Source organism: Stegodyphus dumicola, chromosome 5 (assembly GCF_044657685.1).
Source record: "Stegodyphus dumicola isolate Sdum_Otavi_A_Nest chromosome 5, ASM4465768v1".
NCBI classification, from domain to species: domain Eukaryota; kingdom Metazoa; phylum Arthropoda; class Arachnida; order Araneae; family Eresidae; genus Stegodyphus; species Stegodyphus dumicola.
Window position 1 is genome coordinate 1,702,069 of NC_140772.1, and position 17,889 is coordinate 1,719,957.

Below are 17,889 nucleotides of genomic sequence, written 5' to 3' on the forward strand. Positions count from 1 at the left end.
TCGGTACAGAAGTAACGAATACCGAAAAGTATCCGTTTCGGTACAGAAGTAACGAATACCGAAAAGTACCCGTTTTGGTACAGAAGTAACGAATACCAAAAAGTACCCGTTTCGGTACAAAAGTAACGAATACCGAAAAGTACCGATTTCGGTACTGAAGTAACAGGTACTTGGATGTACCGATTTTCAGTACCCGTTACAAAATACCCGGTTCGGTAGTACCGACTCATTACTAGTCAAAAGGGGAACTGGTAGGCAATACAGGGTACTGTGGTAAAAGGGTACTTCCTTGTTGATCCCCCTTATTTAAGCAGTGCACAGATAATTATCAATGAGTCTTAATCAAGAAAAAATTAAGAACGTGTGCAACAAACATATTTACATCTCATATGCAGTCTGTAACTAGTATATTTCCATGATTCTTTTGAATGTAGACACAAAAACATTTACTGATCCCAAGAATTTCTCCATATAAATGCTTAAACTTACAACTTTAAATCTATTATCCCTCAAGTTAATGGATTGTGCCAAAGCAGCAGTTCTACTCAAACCTCTTTTCATAGCAGGTGGACTAAAATTCAGAATGGTTAGGGCTGCTCTTTGTTTGGCAATAATTTAGGCACAGTTTAAATAGCAGAGGTTGTAATAATTAGGAAATATTGGTGGACAGAGAAAAAATTGTCATTTTTATTCACCAGGTCAACATGACTGTGGCTCAATTATCTATGTGCCTCAAAGCTAAAAGTCAGTATTTGATAGCTCGTATTACAGACTTGGAAGTATGACAGCATTAGAATGATTAAATCTATCATAGATCATCAAAATGGTAGACAAAACTCTGTATACTTGCATATTTTTTTGCAGTCGAAGCTATATTTTTCTCCAGCTGATGCTTTGAAAGAAGCAGCAAATGTTATTTTTACATTTTTCTTTTTTCTCATGAAACCCCCAAATCTCTTTAGATTTCTTTCATAAATTGAAAAATGTGGTATGGAAGACTTTTTTTGTGAAAAAAGTGATATAAAGTAGGATTATCTGTATATGTATCAAATAATGTTTTTCTTTCCCATTAATTTATGAATGTCAATATTATCAGTTTTGATGTATTCATGTATTCAGTTTTAGAAAACTGAAGTAAACTAAAACTGTTAAACTGTGTTTCATGTTAATTTTTTCATACAGTGTCTCACAAAAATTATCGGTGACTATAAATTTTTGTAAGTAATAGGAGAAAAGCTTTTAAATAAAATATTAAAAAATATTCCCTTTGAATTCATATTTTCTTAGCTCTGTTTTTGTACTAAATTAATTTGAAAAAATTAAATAGTAAATTAAAAAAATTAAATGTTTTGCTTTTGCTATTTTTACTGCCATATATTTCATCAAGCTGCAGATTTTGTTTTTAGCAATTTCCTGATCAAATTTTATTTAATTTTAGTGTCCTTATGTTTGAGAGACAACTGTAAAATTTTATTTTCAAATGAAATTATATCTGTGAAATTATGTTTGGGATGTTTAAGAGTTGTGCAGATATTTTCAAAAGTTAGGGAGTATTATTGAGTGACAAGAACTTCTGTGTGTTTTCCATTTTATTGACTATATATTCTCAAAGGATTTATAGCATTTTAGGCTGAAATGGGGAAAAAAGATATCACAAAATTAATCGGGCATTTTCATAATTTCTAACTAAAATTGTTTGTAATAAATAAAAAACAGTATTTTATGGAATTAGAATAAAGAAACTAGGCAAAAATCTAAAAATCATTTGCTATTTTAATTCAAATTTTCTTTTTAGAAAATGTTTGTTATTTTAGTTTTTCTTGCAGTGGTTATTTTAATGTATTCTTGCAATGAAAGGGAACATTGTTAGAAACTCACAGATTAGTTATTGATTTCCATCAAAAGAAAGGGAAATTTATTAGAAAAATTGCCTATTTACTTATATATATATATATATATATATATATATATATAAACCTGGACGACCATTTAAGTTATCTTATTCTTATAGAATGAAGCATTTTATTCTAAGGAATATTAAAAGGAATCAAGACTGAGTGCTCCTAAACTTGTTGCGGAACTTCTTGAATTATATGGAATATGTGTAAATCCATAAACTGTAAGAAGAGTAATGCAATTTGTAGGATAGTATTATTGGAGCATTGGTATTGTAGAGTATTGGTATTGGAGCAGTATCATGGTAGTTGTAGGTAGAAGCGAGTAGCAAGAAGAAAATTTTATATTGGTTAAAGAAAAAATCGAAAATTTCAACTCGCTTTCACAAAATTGATGAAACAAAAGACACCTGACTGCTGGAAAAAAGTGTTGTTTGCTGATGAAAGCAAATTAACATTTTTTGCTCAGTTGGACAAGTGCTGGTGTGTAGGAAACTCAAAGAAGAGTTTCGAAAGCAAAACTTAGTAGCAAGTATTAAACATGAAGGAGTATGAGTTATGGTATGGAGAATCTATGCCACATTCCAGTGTTGGTAGTATAGAGTTTATGGATGGTATTATGGATCAGTATAAGTACCTTGACATCTTGAAGTGAAATTTGGCATCGTCAGCACAAAAACTTACTGTTCAAAATAGTTTCAAATTCTACCAGGGCAATGATCCAAAGCATACTGTGCACAATTAGACTCTGGCTGTTATATAAGTGTCCAAAAGTAATTAAGGCAGTATTCCAATCGCCAGAATGGAATCCTATTGAACATATTTGGAAGGAACTAGAAACAAAAATTGAAAATTGAGCATATTTTCATAGCAGTAATCCAAGAGGAGTGGCATAAAAATACTCCAAAAAATAACAGAAAACTCGTAAAATCAATGCCACAAAGATTAAATGTTGTTGTTGTCTTATTCATATTACATGGAACAATGCTTTCGAGAGCCTACTCCAAAGAGAGGTTGGACTTCCCGGAGAACCCGGGCCCTTCGGTACCGTAGTGGGCTTCCCTAACCACTATACCGTTTGGGCGACCAAAGATTAAATGAAGTGATCAAGTGTAAAGGTGATCTCATGAAAGGCTAAGAAGCAAAAACAATGTAAATTTTTTACTATTACTTAAAGTATCTGATTATTTTTGTGAGTAAATTTTTCCCTATTAAATAAACGATATTGATTTTTGAATTTAATTTTCATCTTTTTGAAAATGCATTAACTAAAAAAAAAATTTGAATTTTTATATTATCAAAATGAAACCTTTCTTTTTGTTTTAGTTTATTTTATGTTCATTAAAGAATACAAAAATTGCTTTCTGTTTGGCTTATGGCTGCAAAACCAAGCTCTGCAGTGAACTATTTGTATTTTAGTTACATATGTAGGAATTATAGGTTTTTGAAAAACTGTATAATCTCAAGATTTAAAATCACTTCATAATGTTGAAATTGCCTTAACAGCTGCAAATTCTTTTTGATAATATTCGCTTTATTACTGAATATTCTCTTTTGTTTCCAGTCTTGATTCGTAATGTATTTGAATTCTTTATTCTTTATTTTATGAATATCTTAATTATGAAATTTTTCTCATTTACTAATTTCTCTTCAAGCTGCTGTCTATGGTTATGTGTTATTAATACTCAAAAGTCGTTAATCCGGACTCGTCGGGACTTCGGCGATTCCGGATCATCGATTTTTCCGGATTATAGATCATCAGTTTAAATCTGGTAAGATGGCATGCAGAAATTATAAAATTAAAAATATGAAACCGTAATTTATGAAATAAAGAACAATTATGATCTAAAGGGTATCAAAATAAAAAAAAAAAAAAAAAGCAGCTTAACATTTATTTGTTTACTTTATTAAACATTTCTTTTAATGTAAGTTGTTTAAGTTGCTTCGTTTTTTATGTGATAATACATTCTCTTTAATTCTATAAACAGACATAATTTCTTGTTCAGTTATAAAGTTCCATTGTTCAAGTCCTGTAATTGCTGTGTCTACTGACTAATTTATGAATCGAAATTTTTCCGTTTTCAATAACCTCTGTCACTTTCTTTGCTATCGGAAGCGAATTATAATAACGAGGAATTTGATTTAAATCATATGAAAGACGGAGTACATCGAGATGAAATACTACATTTAATAAGGAATTATAAGCCAAATAAAATAAAAACATCTGCCCTGAAGATAAGGATAGTGCTGACAGATCAACTTCCAATTCATTGCACACCCTGGCATTAAAGATAAACAAAGTTTAGATAAATAAACGTTAAAGTTTAGATAAATAAAGGATATGCCTTTATCCATTTTTTGCAGCAATTCCACTTTTTGTTTAATGAACTTCGAAACATACTTTCGCTTTGTAGATCCTTTACATATTAATAAATATATATTAGAAATTCTATTTCACATAATCGAAAGTTCAAGCTTACTTTTATAAAATTGCTCTAATAGTCTGCAAAAAATAATAAGCCGGATCCAATTTGAAGATTAAGGAACAACGCAATGTGCAACATTAACTGAAATAGATAATTTTAGCTTAGCTTATACTGTCCATTGTACATTAAACGCGCACTCGTAAACATATTTTGCATACGCGCACAAGCATATTCGCAGCTGTAAAGGTCTTACGCGCATGCGTCAATGCGACACAGAAAGTTTGTAGCTTTGAGGTCCGGATTATAGATCATTCCGGATTATGGGTGTCCGAATTAACGACTTTTGACTGTAGTTCATTTTTCTTTTTGTTTTTCGAGAGGAAGGCTAAAATATAAATTGTATGTGAGTTTGAATGTAAAATTCTTATTTTTTGTATGTATATATGTGATATTTTGATTTGAAGAAAGAAAGGTTGCAACAGATTTGCATTGGAGAGGCTTAACTGCCTAGTTAAAAAGGTGATGCTCGAATGCGGATGTGGCCACTTAAAAACCATAATTTTATTCCATGATAATGCACATCCAATTGTTTTTTGTGTACACAAGATAGTTCTATATCATAGTTAGCAACAGTAATTTTTATGTGCACTGCACAAAAAAAGGGTGGGACAGTTCTATAACTCTTGTTCCACTGTGCCAATTGACAAAATTCATATTGTGTTTTTCATGTCTTGAAAGCGTGACTTAGGATATGTATTAGATTTATATATGGCACTATTCTAACATAGGTATTTTGACACAAAATCACACTTTTTTGAAATAACATACCAATTTTTTTCCGTATTTCAATTCTACAGCTCAAATTATGCCAGTCTGCAAAATTTTGTAAAAATCGTATGAGTAGTTTTTAAAAAAATTAGCTCTCAAAATTTTAGCTCCTTAACGTTAATTACATTTGATATATATTTATTAATATCTCTTTTTTATTAAACTTTTTTGATTTTTCCTTTCTCGTTTCGAAATTTAGGTTCATTCCAAATAAAATTCACCCATTTTTTATGATTTATTTTTAAAATTTGTATTTTTAAATAATTTTTATAAATTTTTTGAAAAAAAATTTTGAATTATAACCCATAAAATTTTACCACCATCTTAAAGTAGGTGTAGTTATCCAAGCTAAGCATATCTACAAAAAATTAGAGTTTTTTTATTCAACATTTTCTAACGCCAAATGTGGTTTATGGATTTTTTGTTATAGTGAATTGCCACAGCTATTTTTAACCTTAAATTTCAAATAAAGTTTTACGGAGAACTAATTATATGAAATTTTTTCCCTCAAAGATTCGTAATAAATATTTATTAATAGTATATGAAAAGCTACTTTCTTAAAATTATGGATATTATTCAAAATTTTAACTTTCTTTTTAATTTCTTCCTTTTTTAAAAAATATTTGTGTTTTTAGTAAATTTTTACCTTTACCATGTTATTGTCTGCTACTTTACTTTAAGTGCATTTAAATTGAATTGTCTAAAACTGAAAAAGTTCGTTTAATGTTTATTTTCACAATGTTTTTAAGCAACAGGACGTTGACAGTTTGGGTCATGTCCCAGTTTAATATATATATAAATTTTTACATTAATTCTCTTAGAAAGAATATTTTAAGTAAATAATTCTACTAATTGTATAAAAAACATGATCTTTAATATGATTTAGTTTGTTTGCAGCCAATATAATAATCAGTCTCTCGGTGGTGCAGAATAAACACTGCTCGAGTATTTTATTTCTTTGTCATTTAGCAAAAAATCTTTTAATTAAAATATTTATACTTTGGACTTTGCTTTAAACTTTATTTATAGTTAAAATGTCTAGAAAATGAAAAAGTGTCTTCAGCTGGAAACGCAATTGATGTAATTGATATTTTAAAAAATTTGACAAGAATGCAAAATTTATGGAAGTGTAACAATTGAAAAATCTTAATTTTCTTGTGTGAGCACTAAAAATAAATGTAGAAGGAAAGAAGAAAATAAAATAAGCAAAAATTTGAAGGAGAATTTGGCGTCAGAAATACCAAGGTGTTTCGAAAAGTTGGACGGTTTTGTATATACTTGCAGAATGCCTGAAGAAAAAAAGCAAGCCATTAAGGGGGAAAAAATTAAATTAGTATTTTTTTTTATTTAAAACTTTTTTATCGTATGATATATTTGATTCTTGCAATTTCAAAAATAAAATATTTGACTAAGGTATGAATAACATTTTAAGAAACTAAATTTAGGATGATAAAATTGTGTAAAGCAATGTGCACAATGTTAAAGCTATTTAAAGCAATATATGCAAGTCACCCTAAGTTAAAATCTCGATTATACTTCCTTCTCATTTATATATCTTTTCTAAACGGAACATTGAAAGGCGTGTTAACTGTGCTTTACTGTATTTTCTCTTTTAATATATTCAATTTTCAGATGCATCGTAGTCTATTCTTTCAAAAGAAATGCAATTTAAATAAATAAAATAAAATCCTGAAAAATTTATATTAATAAATATATTTAAAATGCTCAGTTCGAATGAATAAATAGAAAATTTTAAAATAATTATCTGAAAAGACAGTGCAACACAAACAATTAAAATAAAAGTCTGAAAATTTAAAAATTACCTAAAACAACAACTATGGCAAAGAAGAAAAAAAAAAAAAAAAAAAAAAAATTACAAAGAAAATTATCTGAAGAAAATAAATGATGCACCTTTTATTGAAACTACCCAAATCGAATGGGTAAATAGAAATTTTTAAAACAGTTATTCGAAAGAAACCATGCAACTTAAACAATTAAAATGAAATTCGAAAAGAAAAAATTACTTGAAGTAATAACAGTTATAATTAAATATATAATATAAAGAACATTATTTGAAAAAAGGAACGATTGTGACTTTCTTCCGCTCAAGGGAAAGGAAAATAGGTTACCATATATTAAGAAGTTCGTCAAGTAAACTATTCTTCCTGCAAACTGAAAAAAAAAAAGAAAAGCACAAACATAAATTTGTGAATTTCTCTGTAAATTTCCCAACAAATTTAACAAAATTTCATATTTAGGCATAATTTGAGTCGTAGAATCGAAATATGGAAAAAAATTGGTATGTTATTTCAGAAAAAGTCCAATTTTGTGTCAAAATAACTGTGTTAGAATAGAGCTACAGTTCACTCCTGATTATCCGCAGAATAGGGTGGTGCGGCCGCCGCGGATAACAAAAATCGCGCATAATCCGAAAAAAGCTAAAACCGGGTATAGCAAAAGAGAAAACAGTCATTCCAACTTTGAAAAATTGTTTTATGTACAATAAAACGGAAAATAAACAGCAGGAAATGTTTAACTAATGCTTAATATTTTAGTATATCACTCCAAACTAACCTAAAATGCATTTTGTTAATGAAAACAGAAAAGTGCTTTGTTGGAAGCATTTTCTCTTGATCTGAGATTGCATTTTTCGTAGCATAAGTTTCTTGGCCAACTCTGTGTCGTCTTGTTCTTCCAAATAGCTCAGTAATCCGTCTTCACAATTTCATCATCTATCAAGTGTTCGAAGTCAGGTTCGTTGACGTCACACTCCAACCACTCGTTAATGTTTTCAGCATCGATGTTCTCACCACCCGGAACTGTTTACATTATATCGGGGGGGTTAAATTAATCAATGGGCAAATTTTCTATCCTTGTGGCTTTAAAAGATCTCTCTTTTTTTTTTTTTTTTTTTTTTTACTTTCCAATGACAAAAAGTCTAAGTTTATGTTCACCGGTAGCATTACATTAAGACATGATAGTGATCCTTTCCTTGCTGCTTTTATGACCCGCTGCTTTACTTTCACTTTCAGATGCTAAAGTGTGAGTGGGAAGATATTTCCACAAAAGTCCCGATTTGTCGGCATTGTAAATATGTTCAAAAGATAGCTGTTCTTTTAAAACAAATTCTTCAAATTCATGGTGGAAATCGTCGGCTGCTTGTTATTCACCACTAAGTTTCTCCCAATGAAGTTCAATTTCTCGAATTCCATGTCGCTACTTAGAACGAGTCAACTAGCCAAAAGACGCATCAAAAGAAATTTAACTCGGACTGGTTCGCAAACACTATTAGGCTTAAACTAACAATGCCGAGTGAAAGGAAGTGGATGTGTCAGTAAGATTAAGATGAGAAAGGGTGGTGAAGCGAGCACTGCAAGGGTGAGTAATCACTTACTCATCATAGGGGCCGAGGGTAAGGTTCCGAGAAGGCCTGGGATATTTTTGCCATAAATAAGCACGATGTTTAGTAAATTTAACATTTCACTCAGTTTTGTGAACATTTTTATTTTCTTTGCTTTACGCTTGGGGGGGGGGGAAAAACTTTATGTCATGCGCGGATAATCCGCTCTGTGCATAATTCGCCTACGAATAATCGGGAGTCTACTGTATATATAAATGTAATATATATCCTAAGTCGCGCTTTTGAGACATGAAGAACACAATTTGAATTTTGTGAATCGGCTCAGCCGAAAAGGCAGATATAGAACTGTCCCCCCCCCCCTTTTTTTTTTTTTTTTTTTTTTTTTTTTGCGCAGTGTACATAGGTTGACACCATACTATGTCATCTTAGATCAGGAACAAAGGAGGACAATTATGCATAGCAGCACAGAGGTTTTGCAGTGCAAGAGAAGTTATGAAAATGAATGACATAATTGCACGCGAAGCAGCATTTATATTAGGCAGGTACATATATGTACAGCCAAGCACAATTGGTTAATTTTAGGTTTTAGTTCTCTTTGCAAGCCGTTTATATAACGGTCATATGATCTTGGAGAGATCTCAAATTTGGGAGAAAAGATGAACTTAGGGGATGAACACCAAATTTAGAATAGTCATTCTGAGGCTGCCAATTATTTCTCAGTGTAGTAGCCATCATATTTTATTATATCTTACATATATATATCTATATAAGGTATAATAAATATATATATATGTAAGATAAAAAAATATGAAAGCAAACTTCTAAATTTAATTCACTATAACCTCTTTTATTTTCTATTTCATTTGGAAACTTCATCTATCTGTCCTAAAAATAGCACTTAAGTCGAAACTGCATCATTTAAATTAATCATGCGATCTTACGTAATCCTTAATGCAGATGCCTCTTGCCAATCACCGAATTGCAAACCAAAACTTTTCTCTTCGTGTGCTTCCATCTTGCATAACTATGCACTTCAGCTTTGCTCTCTACTCTGCTAAGATGTAATTTCGCTGGCTTGCTTTCCATCTCAACAATATCAAAAATGTAAATCTTCTGTGGAAAGGCACGACTAGAGTGCCAAGTGATTGTGGCAACAAATTATCAATTGCAAATGAAAATGGAATTAAAATTGCCACGACTGCCAAGTTCTTTAGATACTATGCAATCAAAATTCTTGTTCAATATGGATCTAAGCACAATTCGACAGTGTTCCGGCTTTTCCTTGTGCTCATAATATAGCGTAGAAGTGCTGATCCATAATGACTAGGAAATTGGAGGCGAATGCAGGTTTAAATCTTCATTTTTTATTTTAGCAAACATGTTGCGGTGAAAATCAAGTTGGCACATTGATTGTACCTATTCCAAGAGATTTTACATTTTAGATAAATTTGCAATAAGAAAGAAAAAGCAGACAGACTGCAGTGTGGCCAGGCCAAAGCATAGAAAGCAAGTGCGTAATGTTCAGGATGAAATCTAAGTCAAACTGAGCTAGTTTTGGTTTTCAAAGCATTCTGATTGGACAGTCAATATTGCTGTAAAATTATTATTGGCTGGCTGAGTTTTAGTTCCATTTACATCATCATAATTACGTAAGAATCATATGGCATAGAATAGTCTCGAAATGACGCAGTACAGAGAGGGGTTACTATTTTTAGAATAGAGAAGGGAAATTTACGTTGCTAATTTAATCTTTTTGGCCTACTGAGCTTTCAACGATTTTGTTGACTTTTATTTTAAACATTGTAAAAGATTTCTTTATACATTTTTATACTTTTGTATTTACTTTTTTTTGTGTGTTTTTTTTCCTCTTTGTGTATGATTTCATTGTATTATTGAAAACTGATGTTATTACTTACAATTTTGCATTTTTTACTTACGATTTGCATGTCTCGTGTAATACTTTGTGGTGCACCAGGATTTATTTTTCTTTAAATAAATAAAACATAAATAATTTAATCTTTTACATATTCATTATTTTTCTTACATATATGTATATATGTAATTATATTTAGGCTTGAACTGTTTTTCGCTTTGTATATTTATTCATTTATTTAATATACATATAATGTTGTTATTTTTTTTTAAATACTCAGACCTATTGCTTTGATGCTTTATAAAAAATTGTGATACTTTTCAAGGACATTCTTAGCATTAAGGGGAATGTAATTGCAATAAAGTATCCAGCGAATAATATACCTTTCTTAATAAATCTTTTGACCACATTTAATAATGCAGGAGGAATTGTCTGCATTTGAGTGCTGAAAAGAACCAGAACTGCATTTGTCATTTACATATTTACCATGAATTATTAACCATGCAGAATTAATCATTTCTTTTATTAGTAGAGGCTGACTGTATATGCCAAAAGGTTTTGCTTCAAATCCAAGAAAAGAACTGAATATTCAGTTTTTTTTCTCCTCTTAGAGTGTAATACACATCTATCTGTGATTCATCCGAGATGATATTCTTTATGATGTCATGTTGAAATGATCAAAAGAATCTTGTGTTCTTTTTAAGTTCTCATGGGATAGTATTTTGTACTTGGGGAAAAGAAGCTAGGCATAATTTCATATTTCTCTGATTTTAAGATGCATGTTTTTCCCCCATATGGATGTCTTTAAAAATGGAAAGCATCTTTGAGTAATAGATTTTTCCTAATCTTAAACAGATATATTGTCATTAATAAATCAAACATAATTTAAGAAAGAAATGTTTGCTAGATGTGTTTGAATTTTGTTATTTCATTTATTTTATTTTATTAAAATGAAAAATCTTCCCCTCCTCCCTAGAGAGTGATACTGAAGTTAAAGAGAGGTGTGATAAAATAATGGTATCTTAGAATGGAAGAAAAATATTGCGTATTCCACTTTTTGTTACCTCTAAGTATGCTTGTACTCATTAGTGTAGATATTTATGTTTTTGTAGATGTTGATCAAAAAGTCTTTCCCTAATTATTTTGTATAAATTTTATGCCACCGCATACTGTAATGATACATAAATGCATACATATATTTAGCAGGTTGGTATTTTGTTAAAGAACAGGGTTCGTACGGTCCTTAAAAGTCCTTAATTTTGGCCAAAAGGAATAAACGATCCTTAATTTTGCTCATTTGACATTTCTTATTATTTCTAATGATTGCCATTCTAAGTGTGAATTACGATTTCTCATGAATATGGAATTAAAATTACACAGCTCTTAACTAATCTGTTGGCGGATTTGCATTGCAAACGATTAAAAAAAACAATTAGCTACCCGAACGAAAGTATCGGTGTCTGATTGGCTATTCATGCAATCTTTCGAAACAGGTGTTATCCATAAATTTAGGCAGACTGTGACGAAAGTGTGAAGCTGGAAGTTCTTTAAGAGGCGAAAGTGATGATGAAGGTGCTCGAGAAAAAAAAAGGGAGGGGGGAGATTCTGAAAATATTTGCCAAAACTAGAGCAATTCCAACCTGGAAGGCCACAACCCTTCCGACGCCAATAGGAACGAGATGCCTGGAAAGTGCATTTTCAATAAACTGTGGCTTCATCAAGCTGACTACAAAGACTGGATATTGATGGATGGCAATCCTTAAATGTGGTCTTTGTCTGAAACAAATTGAAATTTCTAGAATGGGAGAGTCAGCACTGAAAATTCACATTAAAATTAAGTTTCGTTTTATCATTTCAATTTGTTTTTACACGGTTTTGCTTAGCTTAATTTCTGTGTTTGTTTCAATTAAGCCATAAATTAATTTTTTATCACCTTCTACGGAGTTTATTCTCTTTTGCACATACTATATGTATGGGATATCGGGATTATGAGTTTATTTCTGCAGAGGGTCTGTTATCGATTTCGCGGGAAATCTGTTGGCTCCATTTCGATTTTAGGTCGCCAAGGGGAAAATCGGTAACGCTAGCTGAGAAAAAGTGAAGTTCGGAAATACGTTTTGAAGCTTCAATAGACAATTAAGTATTTGGTTTAAACCTATGTTTTTGATAGTAATGCATAATTTTTGCTAATGGCGATACAATTATTAGTCGAAAATAACTAATTAAAATTTTTTAAATATTTTTAAAGCTGAAAACAACTAATTGAAACTAATTTTCCTGAATTAACTAGACGCAAAATTAACTTTCATGAATTACTAAAGTTATTGGGTAGAAGTTTAACTGAAAATATACATTCCGTATTATATATATATATATATATATATATATATATATATATATATATATATATATACAGTGTACAAAGTCCGAGGTCTGGACTCGTCGGGACTTCGGCGATCCTAGATTTGAGATTTTTCCGGATATTAGATCATTTTAAATCTACTAAGATGGCACGTAGAAATTATAAAATTGAAAATATGAAATCGTGATTTATGAAATAATGAAGCATTTATGATTTAAAGGATATCAAAATTTACCAAAGAAAAGAGCTTAATATTTATATGTTTACTTTAATAAACATTTCTTTCAATGTGAGTTGTTTGATTTGTTTTCTCTGCTAATACTTTAGACTAATACTATAGACATATAATTTCTTGTTCAGTTATTAAGTTCCATTGTTCAAGTCCTGTAATTGCTGTGTCGAGAATTCCGAATAACTTGTCAATCAAAATTTTTTCTCGTTCAGTAACCTCTCTGTTACTTTCTTCACTATCGGTAGCTGTATTTTCTGGATTTAGAACCATACTACAGATTCCGCCCTCCGTTAATTGATTGATGATTGGGCATTGTCATTGCAATGAAAAACTTCTGTTTAACTTCGCTAAATTCTGCCGCCTGGTGCGGCCATGCGAGCTCTGGAGCTGGTTCTGGCTTTATGTGAATAACAAATCAGTTATTCTTAATTCAAATAGCACTAAATATAATCGTTTGTCCTATGAGTATCATTAACAAAATCTATTTTTAGCATAAGGAAAGAAATTTCTGCTAAATCTCCCCTTGTCAACATTTTAGCGCATTAAATTTAAATCTGTAATCGTATAATACTCTGTTATTTGGCATCGCTGCATGATTCATCACTCAAGTTGTCATTCGTTGATAAACATGCGGTAATGAAAGCAAAATACAATAAATAATGATTCGCGATTTCGGCATCAAGGATATAAAATATTAGTTGGTGTAAAATTAACAAATGTTTCGGTTTGAGATTATGCCAAGCAGATACGCAGCTATGGAGTCAAGTTACTAATCACACAAATTTATGCTAAAATAATTATTTCTTCAATAATGAGATATTTTATTTAGCACCAAACTAAGATTAAGAATCGGATTTCTGGCATTTTTTTTATGATGAGGGAAAAAATCTAATGCGCAATTGGTTGGTGGTGGCTTTGAGGTCCAGATTTTAGATCATTCCAGATATTAGATGTCCGGATCTCGGACTTTATATATATATATATATATACATCTTTCAGAATATAACTTACCAGTATGGATTCACTCTTTTAAAATAATTCTACTTTAATTAAACTTAGGAGATAATATAATCAATTAATCTATATTGTTTAGGAAATAAATTATATATATATAGTAAAAAATGTATATTTTCACTATTCAAGTATTCACTGTGACAAGTATTCTTATCTTGTCACATGAACAGGCCTCTGTGGAAAGAGGCTTCTCTGTAAATAAAGCAATTGAAATTGAAAATTTAAGTGACTCATCATACATTTTTCAACGCACAGTATTTGATTACATAAAATTTTCTGGAGGTGTTCTTAATATCGAAATTAATAAAGAAATGAGATCAGCAGCAGCTTCTGCAAGAAGTGGAGTTCGTTATTTAGAAGTTCAGTATTTAGAAGAACAAAAATCTTTAAATAAATCTGAAAATTCAAAGAGGAAAAGAAATATTATTGAAGAAGAAATTGATTATATGAAGCAGAAGAAAAACTTTCCTCAAAGGGACATTAAAGACATTAATGAAGAAGTAGATGCTTTAGCAGATAAAGCTGAGACCAGCAGGAACATTGATTTGTTTATCAAAGCAAATGAACTTAGAAGAATAGTTAAAGAAAAGGAAGATTTCAGATTTAAAAAAAGCACAAATGTTTTGTATCTTTTATTGTACAGTTTATTATTCTAGTATCTTTCAAAAAACCAAGGAAATAAATTGTATGTTTACAAATCAGTTATTTTAATCTGCAAAATATTCTTACATTGTGATTATAATAGTAGTTGACTATGTTTAAATAAATATCAAATAAGTTAAATAATAATCATGTAAATCTCTAAAATAGTGACTGTTATTAGTGTAAAATACACTTATACATGTTTTTCAAGAAATTATGTTCCTCATTTAATGTTATCTACTTCATAACTTGTAGGGAGTTAGTTTAATTTTCAAAATTGTTTTATGGTAAGTATTAAGTTGAATTTAATAATAGTGCATAATACACACTTCTGTTAGTTTTTTAAAGTGAAATTACAAGCATGAAGTCGGTTGTATGGATAATTGCTTTATTCTATTCATTTTTTTGTTTGCTGATAGGTCCTTAATTTTTTCTTTGATGGTCCTTAAAAGTCCTTAATTTTCATATAAGGAAATGTGTACGAACCGTGAAGAATAGTTTAATAGTGATATATGTGGTATTTTTAGTATTATCAAATCTCTGTTAGAAAATGTCATAAATACTGGCTCATTTTCAAAAATATTATCTCTTGGTTTGCATTTATATGCTATTTGATTGGTATCTTTTTTAGTATGTTCTTTCTGTTCAACAAGATGAAGCTTTGCTGAAAGCCTATATAGTAGAATGGAGAAAGTTTTCTACTCAGTGCAGTTATTTGCTTATGCCATTTTCACATTTGGAAGCTGCAGTAGCTGGCAAATTCCCTTCATTTAAGAGGAATGGAATTCGAAAGGTTGTTGATATTTAATTTTTGCTTTTTCTGAAATCTGTCAAAGTAAGTTTACAAGTAAGTGTATATTTAAAAACATTTGTTGCTTTTGTATTTACAGGCACTGCTGGAGAGATGGAATCAGAGTATTTTTTCGAACATCAAGCATAGGCTTCAAAATAGTGCAATGAAACTTGTCCATGCTGAGAGAACTGGAGAGGTTATTGATTCACAGTTGGTGATAGGAGTTAGAGAATCATATGGTATTATTATTATTTAAAAATGAACTTCAAAGCTTAAATGGATTTTTTTGTGATATACTTTATTTTATTCAGAAATATAGGTGAAAAAAAGATTAAAAAATTTACGCTACTGAATTTCTTGCTTGTAAACTGTTCAGGATTTGAAATAAAAAACCTAAAAATGAGCTACATGTTCTTTCCCCCTTTCTTTTTCTGGCTAGGGATTTATTATGATAATATTATCCTTATTTTCAGAGCAAATGAAGTACAGAGGTCAGCAGAATTGGATATTATGAATTAAATAGTTTTTCTGTGATGCAGTATATACATACCATAGTTACTCTGTATCCCATTTAACCTATTAAGTTTACTGCTTGAAAACCAAGAGGTAAAAATATGCAATGTATGCTGTTTCTAAAGATATATGGCATGAGTCATAAATATATTTCACTGAAAAGCACACATAAATACACAATAATACTATTGCATTATATATTTCAAATAACTTATCAATTTGAATAATATTCTTATTATTTACACAAAATAAGTTTCTGTTTGTGCATATATTTTATATTGTTACTGTTAATAAGAAATTGTTAAATCATATGCTGAAAAAAATCTGGGGGGAATACAGAAATATGTAAACGTACAAAGTCCGAAATCTGACGTTCATTATCTGGAATGATCTAAAATCCAAACCTCAAAACCACCAACAACGTTTTTCTGGTAGGCTTTACACATGCGCATTTGATTTTCCCCCTTTCGCGTGTAATAAAACATCTGGAAAGTCCTTATTCTTAATTTCACTTCAGCACTAAATAAAATACCTTGTTATTGAAGAAACAATCATTTTAGCATAAATTTGTACGATCAGTAATTTGGCTTCGTTGCTGCATATCTGCTTGGCACGCATCTCAAACTTAAACATTCCACATAGATACATCGCTGATCTGACGTCAACCTGGCGAATCAGTATTTATTATACCTTCCTTTCACCACATGTTTATCAAAACATGACAACTTGAGTAATGAATTATGTAGCGATGCCTAAACAATTTTTTTTTTATGTTAGTAATTGAATAATAAAGGAGTATGGTAACTTTTTATGCTCACATTATGCTTGGCGATAATTACAGATTTAAGTTAAATGCACTAAAAATTGTTGACAAGGAAAAATTTACCAAAAATTTCTTTCCATATAAATAAATTTTGTTGATAATACTCATAAACCCAATGATAACATTTAGAGGTATACTAGACCGCCAGTCCCAGAATGGCTGCTTTTGTACTAGACTGGCAATCCCAGAATGGCTGCTTTTGTTAACTGGATGAGTTCAATTTACTCGGGTACGAGGAAGAAAAAGGAAAGGTTCCAGAATGTCTTGCAACGGAAAGAGTTTAGATTGCGGAATGGCTTTTAGTGGGCATTAGAGATACACTCGCTGGCTTTTTCCTAAACCGTGGATGGAGTTTCACTGTGTATTTTTATGCTCTGTGTTTTATTGAACATTTTGTTCAAGGACGGAATAATTTTTATCAATTCATGAAACAAAAATATTTTGAAGAGAAATACCTTTTGAAATGTAAAATTTACGCATTGTATGCTTATTTAAAATTTTCTTAAAGCATAACGTTTTGGGGAAATTACATATTCTTGTTTATTCCAACAAAATCTAATATTTACTAGAACTCTTTATTTCGGTAAAGTAACTGAGTATTACATGAAGTTACAATAAGTAACTGTAAAGTGTTTATTTACTTGAGGTATTGTAGAAAATTGTAACAGTAAATTTTTGATATTTATAATATTCACCGATAATATGATAGCAACGGAACATAGTTATTTAACTTTTTTTTTTTTTTTTTTTAAATCTGGTACACAAACTAAATAATGTGTTTCAGTATGATATATTTTGATGGAGCTTTAAAAGGCCTGTCTTTATATGAAAAGAGTATTGTAGCCACTTGTGAAAGAACAATTTAGTTTTAATTCCATTTTGTATAAAGAACAAGTAATATTTCTTTCCACATCTTATTTAAATTTAGCGCAGAATTTTTAAAATTAGGTAATCAAAATTAAAAAAGAGTAGACGATCAATGAAAATAAGACTAATAAATATTATATTCATACTAACAAAATGCTAGCTGTACTCACAAAGCACAAGCCGGAAATGATGTAGCATCACCTTTTTCTCTCATCCCTACTTTCAAGTATCATACCTACAAATCTTGGACTGTAATCCAA

General features: G+C 30.2%; 1 protein-coding gene across 1 annotated transcript in view; it reads left to right on the forward strand.

Annotated features, from left to right (window-relative positions):
• The window catches only part of LOC146997009 (cullin-5-like), a 197,686-nt gene that overhangs the window by 112,109 nt on the left and 67,688 nt on the right, over window positions 1-17,889 (forward strand). Inside the window, exons 3-4 of the mRNA XM_085816432.1 lie at window positions 15,265-15,426; window positions 15,524-15,665. Coding sequence (XP_085672558.1) covers window positions 15,265-15,426; window positions 15,524-15,665 — 304 coding nt within the window. The remainder of the gene's footprint in view (window positions 1-15,264; window positions 15,427-15,523; window positions 15,666-17,889) is intronic.